The sequence below is a fragment of the Bicyclus anynana genome, chromosome 11 (genome assembly GCF_947172395.1).
Source record: "Bicyclus anynana chromosome 11, ilBicAnyn1.1, whole genome shotgun sequence".
In the NCBI taxonomy this organism is placed as follows: Eukaryota; Metazoa; Arthropoda; class Insecta; order Lepidoptera; family Nymphalidae; genus Bicyclus; species Bicyclus anynana.
In genome coordinates this window covers 16,253,245-16,267,841 of record NC_069093.1, presented here as the reverse complement: position 1 = coordinate 16,267,841, position 14,597 = coordinate 16,253,245, and the positions used below count along the sequence as shown (strand labels likewise).

The 14,597-nt window shown below is 33.4% G+C and overlaps 1 protein-coding gene across 1 annotated transcript in view; it reads right to left on the bottom strand.

The window, feature by feature from the left end:
• Positions 1 to 2,294: 2,294 nt before the first annotated feature.
• LOC112049789 (uncharacterized) overlaps positions 2,295 to 14,597 on the bottom strand; it is a 104,870-nt gene continuing 92,567 nt past the window's right edge. Inside the window, exons 5-6 of the mRNA XM_052884209.1 lie at positions 9,694 to 9,925; positions 2,295 to 7,743 (exon numbers count right to left, since the gene is read on the bottom strand). Coding sequence (XP_052740169.1) covers positions 7,652 to 7,743; positions 9,694 to 9,925 — 324 coding nt within the window. The 3' untranslated portion in view covers positions 2,295 to 7,651. The remainder of the gene's footprint in view (positions 7,744 to 9,693; positions 9,926 to 14,597) is intronic.

The following is a 14,597-nucleotide window of genomic DNA, read 5'->3' as shown; positions in this document are numbered from 1 at the left end:
TGTAAAGAATTAGACACCTCAGGCTTCCTTTCACTTGAACAATTAAATTTTGACCCACCCGGGACCATCTCCGGTTGAGTTGAATAACTGCCAGTAGGACCGCTCCCTACTGACCCCTCGTCCAAGTGAATTAATGAATTATGTTTTTTAGAGCTACACTTTCCACAAGTTAGTTTTATTCTACAATCATTAATATTATGTTTATGGAAGCAACGGAAACATAACCTTTTTTCAATTACAAACCGTTTCCGGGCTGCTACATCCCATTTATTAAATTTTTCACATTTATTTAAATAATGTGACCCATTACAACAAACACACAAAAAGGACTGTTTTTCAGTTTGACTATTAGAATATGAAATATGTACCTTAGTGGAATTTGAACTTTTGTGAGATTCAGTTGTTTCCAAAATCTGAACCTCCTTTGTTAAGAAATTAATAAAATTTTCAAAGGTAGGCAAGTCTTCATTACAACCAAATTTATCTTCAAACTGTCTCTTCATAGAATTATCAATTTTATTTAAATTTATGTATAGAAGCAAATAGGACCACTCTGAAACTGGAAATTTTAATTTTTCTAAACCTTTAGTGGTCTCAATTAACAAATTTAAAAATGATTTAAGTGACCCAATATTTTTACCCGGATGAGGTGCCGATAACAATGTTTGAAGCAATCTATCTGCTTGCAATCTCTTATTTCCATATCTAGCTTTTAAAATTTCTAATAATATACTATAATTTTCCCCTACCATTGACAGGTGTTGTACCAAACTCCTGGCCTCCCCACTAAGAGCCCCACTTAGATAAAATATCTTTTGGGTATCCGATAACCCACCATTATTACCCACCATAGCCTCAAATAAGTCCATGAAATGGCTATACTCTTCTATTTTGCCGCTGAAAAGTGGTAACTGAATTTTTGGAAGAATTATATTATTTTTTGAATTTGTTTGTGTGTTTGTTGAACAACTAGCCTTTGGCAGCTCCGAAGACTGATACACCTCTGCATACTTAGCCTTAGCCACATAATAGTAATTATTTACTTGTTTAAACTTATTCATATGTTCCTCATAATCAAAATCTGTACCCGAATCCGATGCCAATTGTACATGCAACTCCTGAAACTCTTGAAATATTGTTTCCAAATCCGAACACCTGGTCTTAAACAAGACTTTGTTTGACTCTGACTCTAATAAATCCTGAGCAAGTGTATAAATACACTCAATATTTGAAACAGCCATCTCATAGCGCACCTTGGTCATCACTTTTTTACCCATGATAACACTTTTAATTAAATTTTAATGCCAAAGTAAAATGAGCTTTTCCGATGCTCTTAAGAAAAATGAGCTTTTCCGATGCTCTTAAGAATGTGAAATAACTGTAAAATGAGCTTTTCCGATGCTCTTTTACATGTGAAAGAAACTATTGTGTCCCAGTGTATAAGTTATGTAGATTTTACCAATATGTAATATAATAGACTACATCCATACATAAAAGGGGGTTTATAAACTAAATTCCATATGATAAACATATACCTGTAACTATAATATAATTGTGTGCAGTAATTTATGTAAATTTTTAAATTTTAACGTCCGAATGACAAAGTAATTTTTGTATGGCGAACCACGCCCGAACACGATTTGACAAGTTTGTTACCGAAATTTCGATAACAATCGCGACTCGAAGGACCAATGTTTTATATTTAGCTATTTTTTAGTCAAAATCGAGCCTGGGGTGCTCCGCCGGTGAATCGAAAAACATTAGTACATAAACTACGTACACTTACCAAAAAGATGAATAGACGCGTTTCTTGCGTAGTGAAAGAAAACTTAGTTAAGGTCGTTTATCACACTATAACTTGAGTTTTATAGTCCCCGGGATCCCGTTAAAGTATTAGAATAAAGTTATGAGGTTTAAATAAGTTTTTCCGTTGACCGTTCATTTCTGTTTTTTGCACCGACACTTTTTGTTTTCACAGATTCACACACCATTTTAAAATGTCAAAACACAGAGCCTAACCAATATAAAAATTGAGAGGAATCATAAACTACATAGACAAAATAATAATGATATAGATATAAATATGTGTGTTAAAACTAAACACAGAGATACACCAAGTTATACTCGTAGCTCGTTCCATCAGTCGCTGTGTGACTCTGAGCCATTGCTGCAATTGCTGTATTATTTACATTTCCTGGGATTAATATCCTAGAGTTATTTTTTTGGAAATTAAAAATGGCATTTTAAATTGGTAGTAGAAGTGAAAAAAAATCAATCATTAATATTTCAATAATTTTATTATTGACATTCAGATAATTCCATATATTTTATTATGTACAATAGATTTATTTTACTCTTATAAAATTCAGATTTACAGACGTGATTCGATGAACTTAGAGAGCCTTAAATAGAATAAGTAACAAATAATTATGATCACAGTAATAATAATATTAATTATTCTATATAATTATTTGTAGGAGCCCTCCCATTGTCATAATTATGGGCTGTGTGTTAGCACCCTTATGGTAAATCTAATCGATTTACCATAAGGGTGATTACACACAGTCAATAACAACATCTTAGTAATGAATTAAATACCTAATTGGAAACTAAAATAGTTATAATTTTAAAATTAATTATAATATACGGTGCTACAAAAAATTTATATATTTTCTGTGTATCAGAAATAGCCACTTGCTCCTTGGCTATGTAACTCAATAAATATTAAATGTAAAGAAATCTCTTTGAATTCAACCGCAGCAGGTAATTGAGGGAAGGAGGTTCCCTCCTTAGGAGCGATATTTTCTAGACCATTGTTATGGGAGGAAAGGGGACGGAGCATTACATTACGCGGAAGTGGGAGTGAGAGAGTGCATAATGTTATTTGTGTTATGAGGTAAGGAAAAATTTCCTACTGAATTTAGGCTAGGGTTGTCAACTTGTTCACTTAACTTTTTTCAAAATACTTTCAACTTTAACAAAATATTTATTGTTTACTAGCGGACGTCCGCAACTTCGTTGGCTTGATATTCAAAATCCCACGGGAACCATAGATTTTCCGGAATAGAAGTTATATATTTTTTTAATTTTTAATTATTATAATTATATATTAAGCCTGTATGCAATAACCTCCTCTAGCTACCAGTGACAGTCCTGTTTAAATTGTTTCAGCCGTTTCAGAGATTAGCAAAGATGAGGAGACAGACAATAATTTAAAAAAAATATCGATATCACAGACAAACACTTTCGATGGCAAAATGAAAATTTATCTGACAACTTAACAGTATTCTAAAAAGTAAGTAATGGTTTAAAAATAAATCCACTTCTTTTTCAATCATTACCGCTAGTTACTCTTAATAATAATAAATGGTGCAACTAAATCTCAATGTCATAATATAAAGTTGACTTTGTATGTGTAACAAATTTATATCGCTTTTCACGAGTGTATGTATACCCTCATATAAATATAAATTGTACAACCATACAAGTACAACATTTATTTGTATGAGGGACTAAACACACCTTCAGATTATGCTAATAAATACCAATATTACATGTATCAGACTTTACGGGTAACGGAATACTGCAAGTGCTTATTGAAGCCATTTGGAACGTAATGCGAATACATTGTGTGTATAGCAAATAGGTAATAACAAGAAAATATTATTAGGAAAATGCCTCGTTTCCCGGTGTTTGTTTAAGTTGAAAATGTAACTGTCTACTTTTCTGTGAAAAACGTGTTATTTCATTTGTACCACCTATAACATAAATATGCATTTTATAGTAGTGACATTTATTTTTTCCATAGATATTCGTCGTTGTTTTAGATTTTTTACGCGGTTACATCTAAAGTAATTTTATAATGAAGTGAAATTTGACTATTTGTTTGTTACGAATATACTCCGAAACTTCTGAAGCGATTTTGGGACTGCTATAAGTGAGATCAGTTATACTGTCTTAAAACTGTTTTCTGTCACAATTTTCCAATAAAGCAAAAAAAGCGGCAATTACACGAAGTGTTCAAATAAAAATTCAAAAAGAGAACATCGAAAAGTAAACACCAACATTTAAACTCCCAAAAACTTTTCCAGATAAAAACGATTAAATGACTGAACCTATGAGTAAACAACTTTAAAGTTTTATTTATTTTGCTATCATCCGCGAAAAGTCGACGAACCCATGCGACAACGTCACCCAGGTCCGACAAAATACTCTACAACATCTCCTGAGGCTCCGGTTTCGGGGTGAAACGTACGTAGAGAGTATTTTGTCGGACCTGGGTGTCGTTGTCGCATGGGTTCGTCAACTTTTCGCGGATGATAGCAAAATAAATAAATCATTATATAATCATGATGAAGTTCCGCAAAGTAACGCCTGCTTCTATCCAATATTTAACTTTAAAGTGTTATACAAAATCAAACCGTAACAATTATTATCATTACAAAATATATCATTTTGAGCAATTTCCATATTAAAGTTACAAAATCAACCATAAAATGATAACAATATTGGCACATCGACTACTATTAATTTAATATTTACAACATGATGAGAATATATCACACTGTGTGGCTTATTACTATATTCTGCGAGAGTCAGACATACCTCATTTTATGTAGGCCGAGAGTTTGCTAGTCCATCCTATGCTATAATTTTTGGAGTTTACTCCTTTTAAATCGATTTTTCATATATAGCCTGCGGTATGAAAAAAATATGGGCAGTAAAATTTGATAAACGTTACCTTACGTTTTTTGTGCGCAACCTATTCTGCGCACCTTTCACTTTTCAGGCGTCAGTATTGAGATGTACATAGTGTATGCTGCGGGGCAACATACACGTATTTAGACAGTCGATCTGAAAGAGTAAATTCCATTCGTGTGTTGCAGCTGACACACACACTCTTTTTTTTTCTTTATACGAACGATCGAACGATTTATGTGAACGATCCCCTGGGGGCGCCCCCACAACGTCAATGAGTTCCAATGTAAGATGGAAGCGGGCTAACTTGTTAGGGGGAGGATGAAAATCCACACCCCTTTCGGTTTCTACAGAAAATTAGTTACGTTCCCAAAGCCAACACAATCCAACTTCCTTGGCTACCGTACTTACGTATGGTATAGGTAGGCTTTGACTGACAAAGTTTCAGTCTAAAATAAGGTATGACTGGCACTTGGAGTCTCTTAATAATATAATTTATCATAAATAATTATAAAACATAACAATTCTCAATTTATATTAGTCGTGTTACAAAAGAAAAAAAATTGTAGTCCTAGAGCTGATGAAAATTTATAATGAAGTATTTATTAAAATCTAGAATAATAAAGTATTAAATAATGAAGTATTTATTAGAATGTTATTGGTAAAAGAATAAATAAGACGTGAGAAGAAACCCAATGTTTAGAACAGAGTATGTAATAATTTGTATCAGATGGCCAATCAGAAAACCTTTACTAATTAAGCACAATTTCGACTTCGTTGGAAGTTGTGAAGCGACTAGTTTAGTATCAATCTAAATAAAACCTAAAATACATTAGTATAAGACTTATATTGGTGTTACAAAATTGAACTGCAAATCAGTGATTACTGCATCTTCTAAACCTCTTTTTTTTGTCATTAATCTATCGATAAAATAATAATAATTAAAATAATAATTTCATTTAAGCACTTCAACCAATCTTTACACCAGCTCTTTGTCTATCAAGGGGTTGAATCTGACCAAGTGTGGCGCAGTTGCATAATCGTATGCATTTCATTGCATGTACACATCCGTATTTGCATAATATTGCATGGATATGCGACAGTGTGAAATTTACCTTTTATGTTTACTACATTTCGGATAATCTTGTCGTAAAAGTAAATAAATTAATATTATATATTTTTTATTATAATGAATTTATTATTACGAATAAAGCTGTCAATATTTAGATCAAACCGTTCAACTTAACGTTAGTAAAAAAAATGTATAATGTTGTTATTGCTATTTAGTTTAAACTAATATTATTGCGAATGGGAATTATTAAGTTGCTTTCTTTATTTTTTAAGAATTTGGAAAAAAAAATATTATTAACGCCAAACTTGATAAGAGTCAATGGTAAGGTATATTTTTACACTTTCACATTGTAATTAAATATTTACGATCTTTTGTAAATAATGCGCCACGAATTTCGGTGAAGCGAAATTTAAAAAAAAATATTTCATTTTACAAAATTGTGAGCACATGTACAATATTCTCTGTATATTATAGTGCAAAATATTACTCAAGACGTGTAGTTAGAAATATTAAACTGTGCGACTTATTGTTTACAAATTTTACAAAAAAAAAAACCTTTGTTAACAATCTTGGTTTACAAAAATAATATTTTTTTTACGAACAAAAGTACATTCCTATGCTGTTTATTTCCGGAATTTAGTCTCGTTTAGCTGTTATATAATAAGATTGACAGATTTTATATTGAATGTAAATGTTCGCATTTGTAAAAAATAAGGTGTTTTTTTACAATTACGATTTTGCCTTTAGGCATATTTACAGTTTTTACAGAAATGTGATTATTGATTTCTGGATAATTTATGTAGTTTAGTTTTTACCTATTTAAATATTTTATTATTATAATCATAATTATTAAACAGACTGACGGAAAGACAAATAAAGTGCAATTCGCACTTTCCAATAAACAAGTATGACGGGTTAAAAAATCCAAAATAATAAGACGTGTTAAAAAAAACAGTTTAACCTGACCGGTAGTAAAAAAAGTAATATTGCAAGATATAACTCGTAATAATACGCTATGGCTCTTATACTATAACTAAAGGTTTCACAGACAACACAATTGCGGGAAAATTACTATTGAAAACCATTTATTTTATATTTTCTTAGATTACATACCTGTCCAGATAACGTGAAAATTCTCCTTTCAGTTCATAACTTGATAACCATAGTTAGTACCCAAGAATATATACTCCAACGAAAAGAAGTGAATCTACATATACAAAAATGTTGGACACTGTAGTGACACTATTTCTGCGTACAAAATATTTTTGAATTAAAGTAAAAATATCATCGAGCTTTAATAAAACACTTACTTACTTTTAAATTATTTGAAGAAACCAATTGAGAAAACAAAGAAATACAAAAATACTCTTGGATATATACCACACTCAGAGGCGTATTTACCTATAGTGCAGGGTGTGCGTTGCATCCGGCTCGCATAATCCGTTTTAGTGGGTACCTACTAACTGTAAATCACCTCCCTGCCAAATTTCAGTTTTGTACTTCAAGCGATTTTCGAGATTTCGTAATGAACCTTTTGCATTTATATATTAAGATAGAGGGCGCTAGGGTGATTATTGCACCCAGGCGTTCCGTGAGCTAGAGGCGCCTCTGAGTCCACACTAGTCCATACAGCTATGTAGAAATTATTTGAAATTAATGTACGCTTACTGTCTGTATTTACCTATTTTCGCAATCTCATGTCCAAAAGTTTTTGTACTGAAGATTCGGCCCCTTAGTCTATCTAGACAGGTAAAACATAATCTAATTATTATTTTTAATTACATTAATATCTCATAATAGTTTAACTATAGGTACCTCACAGCTTCACGTACGTTTTGAAGGTCCACAGATAATTCGATATATCAGTTCAGTCAACTAGTCCTATTGCACTAGTAAAGGCACTCGTCTCCGTGCGAGGAGCATCAACGTCCAAAGAACACACACACAGCGCAATCTTGTCGCGCTGCTTTTACCTGGAAACAAAATAAAATCAACAAAAATCTATTCAATACCTAATATCAATACATACAAATAAAATGAAAGTGTCTATGATTTCAAAATAATTGTGTTTTTTTCAAGTGCTCAAAGCTACACGAGACTAAAAAAAATAATCAAGCATCTTTACACACTTTGTCTGTCTATCTGTTTGTTAGGGTTAATATCTGGAACGACTGAACCGATTTTAATGAGACTTTCACTGGAAAATCTAGGAGGTTATAGACAAACATTAACTACTTTTTATCCAAATACATGGTTACATACAGTCACGGGCGTTTGCTAGTTTATAATAAAACAAAATCGAGTTAGTGACACCTGAAGAACGCCTCGCGCGATTATTCATTTTATCTATACTAATATTATAAAGAGGAAATCTTTGTTTGTTTGTTTGATTGTAATGAATAGGCTCAAAAACTACTGGACCGATTTTAAAAATTCTTTCACCATTCATAAGATACTTTATCCACAAGTAACATAGGCTAAATATTATTTTGGAAAAAAATAGGGTTCCGTAAGATATTTGGGTTTTTCTGACAAGGTGTAAAAATCAACAAGAAAAGTTACTTATTTTGCGTACGCTGCCTAAACTATAAAAGTGTCCTTACTTTTATAGTTTAGGCGCGGACGAAGTCGCGGGCGTCGGCTAGTGTTCTGTAATTGCATCGTGAAGGAAAAACAAACATACACACATAAACATTACACACATATAAACTTTCTCCTCTATAATGTTAGTGTGATAATAAGCTTATATAAAACAACCATTCTCTTGATAACAATATTGTTTACTCCGCAGATCGGATACAGCGCAGGAGAAAGTTTTTGATTGGCCCGCCGCCGGCCCGCATAAAGGATAAAACTTTCCACTGTGTTTCTTAACTAAACTTTTATTTTCAGATCATAATGGCTAGACGATATAGGAAAGCGGATGGAACTGATCGACTTTAATAAAAACCGGATTTCGTAAGCAGTACCTGGCAAGTAAGTTGAACAAAAATGGCGGTCATCTGCGTAGGTATAATTAAAAATCAAAGTGTGGTTTGCGCTTGGTTCATGGTTTAGCAGTACATTAAAGATGTCAAATCGTTGAAAAATTCGTAAGTAAGTAATGGCTTTCACGTGTTTCTATGGTTACGCGCCGTAAATCGCTGACTCCAAAAATGTGTAACTACGCATAGTTCAACTTAAGGCCTACTGTACTATTATTATACTAAAACATTATTTTCTTATTCATCTTTCTTAGATAACATCCACTATATTATTCGGGGAATTTTTATTACATAAAGATAAATGCCTTGGATGTATGCTTCTATCTAAGGCAAGATAAATAAGCGTTTAAAAATAAATAGAAGTATCCTTGTATCTTGTAATATTGTACAAAGATAATAAAAAGTCTTAAACATTTTATTTACGCAATGTCTCGCGAGCGCCGCGCGGTTGGTCTCAGAAATAAGAATATTGGCCGCGTATGCAAATAATGTGAAATACTGTTGCAATAACTTTGTACAAGACACATACAGGGGTATCTAGTGGAATGAAGTCACTGCTATTTCATTTATTTTCTTTTGAATTAGAAAAATATTTATTTACGTTATTGGGCGGCTCTCGACGTAGAGGCGCACGGCCATGTTACGCACGTGGGCGCGTAGGCGCAAGGAAGATACTTACTAGTTTTACTTAGCATGGGCGATGATACGTGCGGGCGGCTCTCTATGTAGAGTTGCATGGCCATGCTACGCACGTTCGCTGGGCGCGTAGGCAGTGACGCGCCACACTCCAGCGCGAGGAAGATACTTACTAGTTTTACTTAGCATGGGTGATGATATGTACGGGCGGTTCTCGATGTAGAGGCGCACGGCCATGCTACGCACGTTTGGTGGGCGCGTAGGCAGCGTGGCGCAGCACTGCAGCGTCAATTAGATACTTACTAGTTTTACTTAACATGGGCGATGATATGTGCGGGCGGCTCTCGACGTAGAGGCGCACGGCCATGCTGCGCACGTTTGGTGGGCGCGTAGGCAGCGTGGCGCGACACTCCAGCGCGAGGAAGCCGCGGTGCGTGGCGTAGTCATCAGGATATACGTGCAGCGTGCGCCACGACGCACGCAGCCCGTCGCCGTCCGCGCCTGACACGTGCGTCACGCCCGTGATCACTGGGTCCTGACGAATAAGAGTTAAAAGTTAACCAATTTGTGGATTACTGGGACCTGTGAAACGATCATCATCATCATCAACAACAGCCGATGGACGTTCACTGCTGGACATGGACTTCAGCAATGCGCTTGATGTCCTCGGCCCTCGGCCCATTGCCACTTCAGCTTTGTGACTCGCTAAGCTATTATTCTATATTTTTATTTTTATTTATTTAGAAAGGAAAACTTACAGCTAAATACAAAGATAATAAAAGTAACAACATAGAAAACAGATTATAGCCAATTAGCCAGCTATGTCAGTGACTTTGGTTTTTCTGCGAATCTCCTCATTTCAGCGACTATAGTAAGTTGAAATTAGAATATTTTGAGTGTGAACACTGGGTATATAGAAACGAAACTAAGTTGAACATGGTTAAAACATGATAACGCAATAGCCTCAATAGTTATCGAGCCTTCTATTCCTTGTCTTTTCTATTTTAAAGCATCTACCTTACTTTTATTAAAACGCTCCCCTAAAGTATTTTCGTTCACCAGGATCTGGCGTATCAATTTGATTTGGTTTTAGGATAATTATGATTGAACATTTCTAATCTGTAATCTAACTGCTAGACCACTGACACAGTTAGGTACGAACATTGATGCATAATAAGCTTACTAGTCTTTTTAGTATGTATTGGATAGAAGCAGGCGTTAGTTTGCGGAAGTTCATCATGAATATATAATAATTTATTTATTTTGCTATCATCCGCGAAAAGCCAACGAACCCATGCGACAAATGCACGTTGTAGAGTCAACATCTCCTGAGGATGCTCCGGTTTCGGAGTGAAACGTACATAGAGTGTATTTTGTCGGACCTAGGTTCGCATGGGTTCGTCGACTTTTCGTGGATAATAGCAAAATAAATAAATATTTTTTTAGTATGTCTTGTTTTTCGTAAGTATGACGTAACGCTTACAAGAAATCTGTCTTTAAGTAGAAACCGTTTTGCTTTATTAGTACCTACCATTTATTTGGTATGTGATATACATATCTATATATAAAGAACTGTACAAATATTTGTAACGTTCCTTTAACTATAATTGTTTATTTGATTTGAGGTTTTATAATTCAGAACAAACTACCAAAATGTTGTTGAAGGTCAAACTAGTGGAGGTACACTAATACAAATTCATCAGTATTCAGAGAGTTTCGGCCTTTGAGTAATTACCGTTCCGCTCCATTAGACACAAGAGTTCGGTTCACTGATTCCATTTATTTATTATGCGATATGGGCTTGCGTAAATGCTTACGGTTGTCAGTGATAATTACATTAAGTGTAATTATAAATAAATTAATTGCAATATAAATTAAAACACTATGTAACAATGATTTGATATAAATATAACGAAGAGTTATTTGCATAATTTATTATAATAACATCAGTTTACAATCAATTATAAAAATATATAAATATATTGGGTTTTCAATCATTGTTCCGAACCATTAGAGGCATAAGTTCAGTAAAATTAAATTTGTATCAGGTTATTTGTTTTATTACCAGTTTAATTTAATTTATAACTAGCAGACTAACTAACCTCACGGTTTGATCCGCGTATTTACCATTCTCGTGGGAATACGGGGATTGCTCACAAATAACGTAGCTTTCTAGTGACATAAAAAAATTCCAAATTGGTTTTGTATATCCAAAGACGACCTCCTACAATCAAATTTACATCTATATAATATTAGTATAAATAGACATGTTCTAAAACCACAACCTATGGTAAAAATATCTGTAAAACATTTTAAAGCAAATTCGTCATTTGAGAAATAATTACGGTTCCGCTCCGTTATGGACGATTCGTTGATTCATTGAAAAAAGTTTAAAATTAATAATGAAATGTCGGTCATTTAAAATGTGTTTTGTATTTTTATTATATTTGGAGTTCCAAGTTTTATTCAGCCAATACTTTTACTCAACGTTGGCATGGGAATGTTAATAATATTAATAAAATAATGTACCTATAAATAAAGATTTTACTATATAAGGAAGGTCACAGACTTTCAAAAACATGTTATAAACACTATTCATATTGAAGAGCGAGTAGCTTGAGAGTCTTTTCTGAAGGCCGAAGTCAAGATCAGTGGACGGACTAAACTGATGGTCATAATGATGATGACCTACTAAGTGCCTTAGTAGGGATACATAAAGCTAAATGTTTAGTGATACGTACAACGAAGTATTGAGTAATTACCGTTCCGCTCCATTAAAACAAAAGTTTGGTTAATTGTTCACTGCGATGCTCCCCGAGCACCAATAATTTTGGTTACGGATTAGCCAACCAAAAATGTATTAATAAAAATATTGTGTTACAAAAAAAAACATTACAATGAAACAAAATATACTTATAATAAGATAAGAGTAAAAAGAAATACAGCCGAATGAAAGTCTGTGGTGAATACTAACGAGAATTTAGCGTTGAGTAATTACTGTTCCGATCCATTAGAGACAAAACTTCGGTTCGTTGATCATTGCGATGCTCAGCGCTTGGTGATTAGGTCTTTTTTGTTTAAAATTAAACAATTAAAGATTCACTTTAATCACTCCAAATTATTAGTTTATGTTACACGATTACTATTTTAGTAATTATACTCTTAATATTTCAACTTTTAACGATTTTATCTCAGATAAAATGTAATTAAATAGTTGGTGATATTATTTAATGAGCAATTAACAGAACTAACTAATACCCGTAATGCAGACTAAGGTGAATTTAGCGTTGAGTAATTACTGTTCCGCTCCATTAGAGACAAAAACTCGGTTCGTTGATCATTTCGATGTTCAGCAAAATAGGGGCTATATATAAATAGGCTAGTGTACTACTTATCTAAGTGTTGAGTAATTGAATACCATTTTAATGAACTTTATATAAATGTAATATTAAATACAATTGTTGTACGGTTTTAGTAATTATAACTAAGGTGTTGTATTTTTTATAGGTGCATCAACATTGTTTTTTAATTTAAAAAATGTAAATACTAAATGATAGAACAAAATAAAGACTGCAAGAGAATTAAAAGTTCAACCAATTAATACCCACATCACATATTTAGTTATTGTGGTAGGTCTTAATGTCAGCTATCACCTTACAGAGTATGTCGAACTATTTACGGGATATCCTTTATATATTTGGTAATCATAAAAGTGTTAGAAAAATATATTAACTAGCGCCATTGCTATGTTATGCTATGCTTGATAGTGAGTGTCGAATTCGTCTATCTCTCTCTGTGTAACAACATACAATACAGATAGAGGTGAACAAGGATGAATTCGAATTATAAAAAAACTTCGTAACAGTAAAGCATACTAAGGAGAAGTGAGCGTTGAGTAATTACCGTTCCGCTCCATTAGAGACAAAAGTTCGGTTCATTGATCAACGCGATGCTCTCTCTAGGAGCTAGATACTTGGTTACGGATTGGGCAATTAAAGATTCAATTATGTCTGCGCAGGCACGCTCTAGTTTTGGACTATTATTGAACTCCGAAACTATTTGAACAGTATAAGGTTACACTATTTGAACAGTCAGTTCAAAGTAACTTCGCTAGATACATTTTGTTAGTAGGTAATTTAAACAAAAGACCGGCGATGCTGACTTGTACTGTAATATTACTGGGAGAAGTAATGTTGGCGTAGTTTGTACGTTAGTTTATTACCGGAAATTCCCTGAATCAATTTCCATGCTGTGTCAATTTAGGTTATAATGAGGATGATGACTAGGTTTGAATATATTGATTTTTTTGATACATTCGAGTAAATAGGGTCAATGTTAACTAATTTATACATAAAAAGCAAAGATTGGCTGAATATTTGTAAAATAAATAAGATTATAAAATTTCAAAATCCATTAAAAATCTTTTATCGTAATTAGATGAAAATTCATACAGTTTTAGCTTCCTTACATTAATGTGACTTTTTTAATATTTGAACTTTAAGCATACACGCAGAAATAACAAAGATATTAGTAATTTAGTTTGAACGTCCATACAAATCTAGCGGTCATTATGCACCTACGACGTCATTAATTCGTATTTTTTTTTTTCATTAATTCGTATTTCTTTTATGGGCTGTGTTTTTCTGGGTTCCGCGCCAGTGGGAAGGTTTAAAAGGGGAGAAAAATTAGAATAATTGCCGGAAAACCATAAAAACAACCCTTTTCTTTTTTCTGTATCCATTCACAAACGTTTAAGAGTCAAGGGGTAGGGGTAGGGTAGGGTAGGGTAGGGGTAGAGTAGTGTAGAGTAGAATAAGAAGTGCACATAAGTCAAAGCGAAGCTTGACCGGGTCCGCTAGTCAATAATAAATTTTTGATGATTCCCTCCCAAGACTAAAACTTAGTCCCACTAGACTGATCTAAGGCGGGTTGCCGAGCTTAGGGTGCTAATGTTTAACACTGCAAGCATCACTTTCAGATATTATTTTAAATGACCGGGAGGACGGCTGTGAGAGCACCTTAGTATGTCACTTTTGTAGCTATCCGACATTCTAAGGACAATATCCCAACTTCGGGTTTTGCAAAATAATAATTATCTCAAAGAAAGAAAATATTTAGTAATAAATAAAAATATAAATATTTAGTATTTATAAATATTCAGTAAATAGTAAGTATGCACAGGAGCTATTTGAGCTCGTACCACCGTC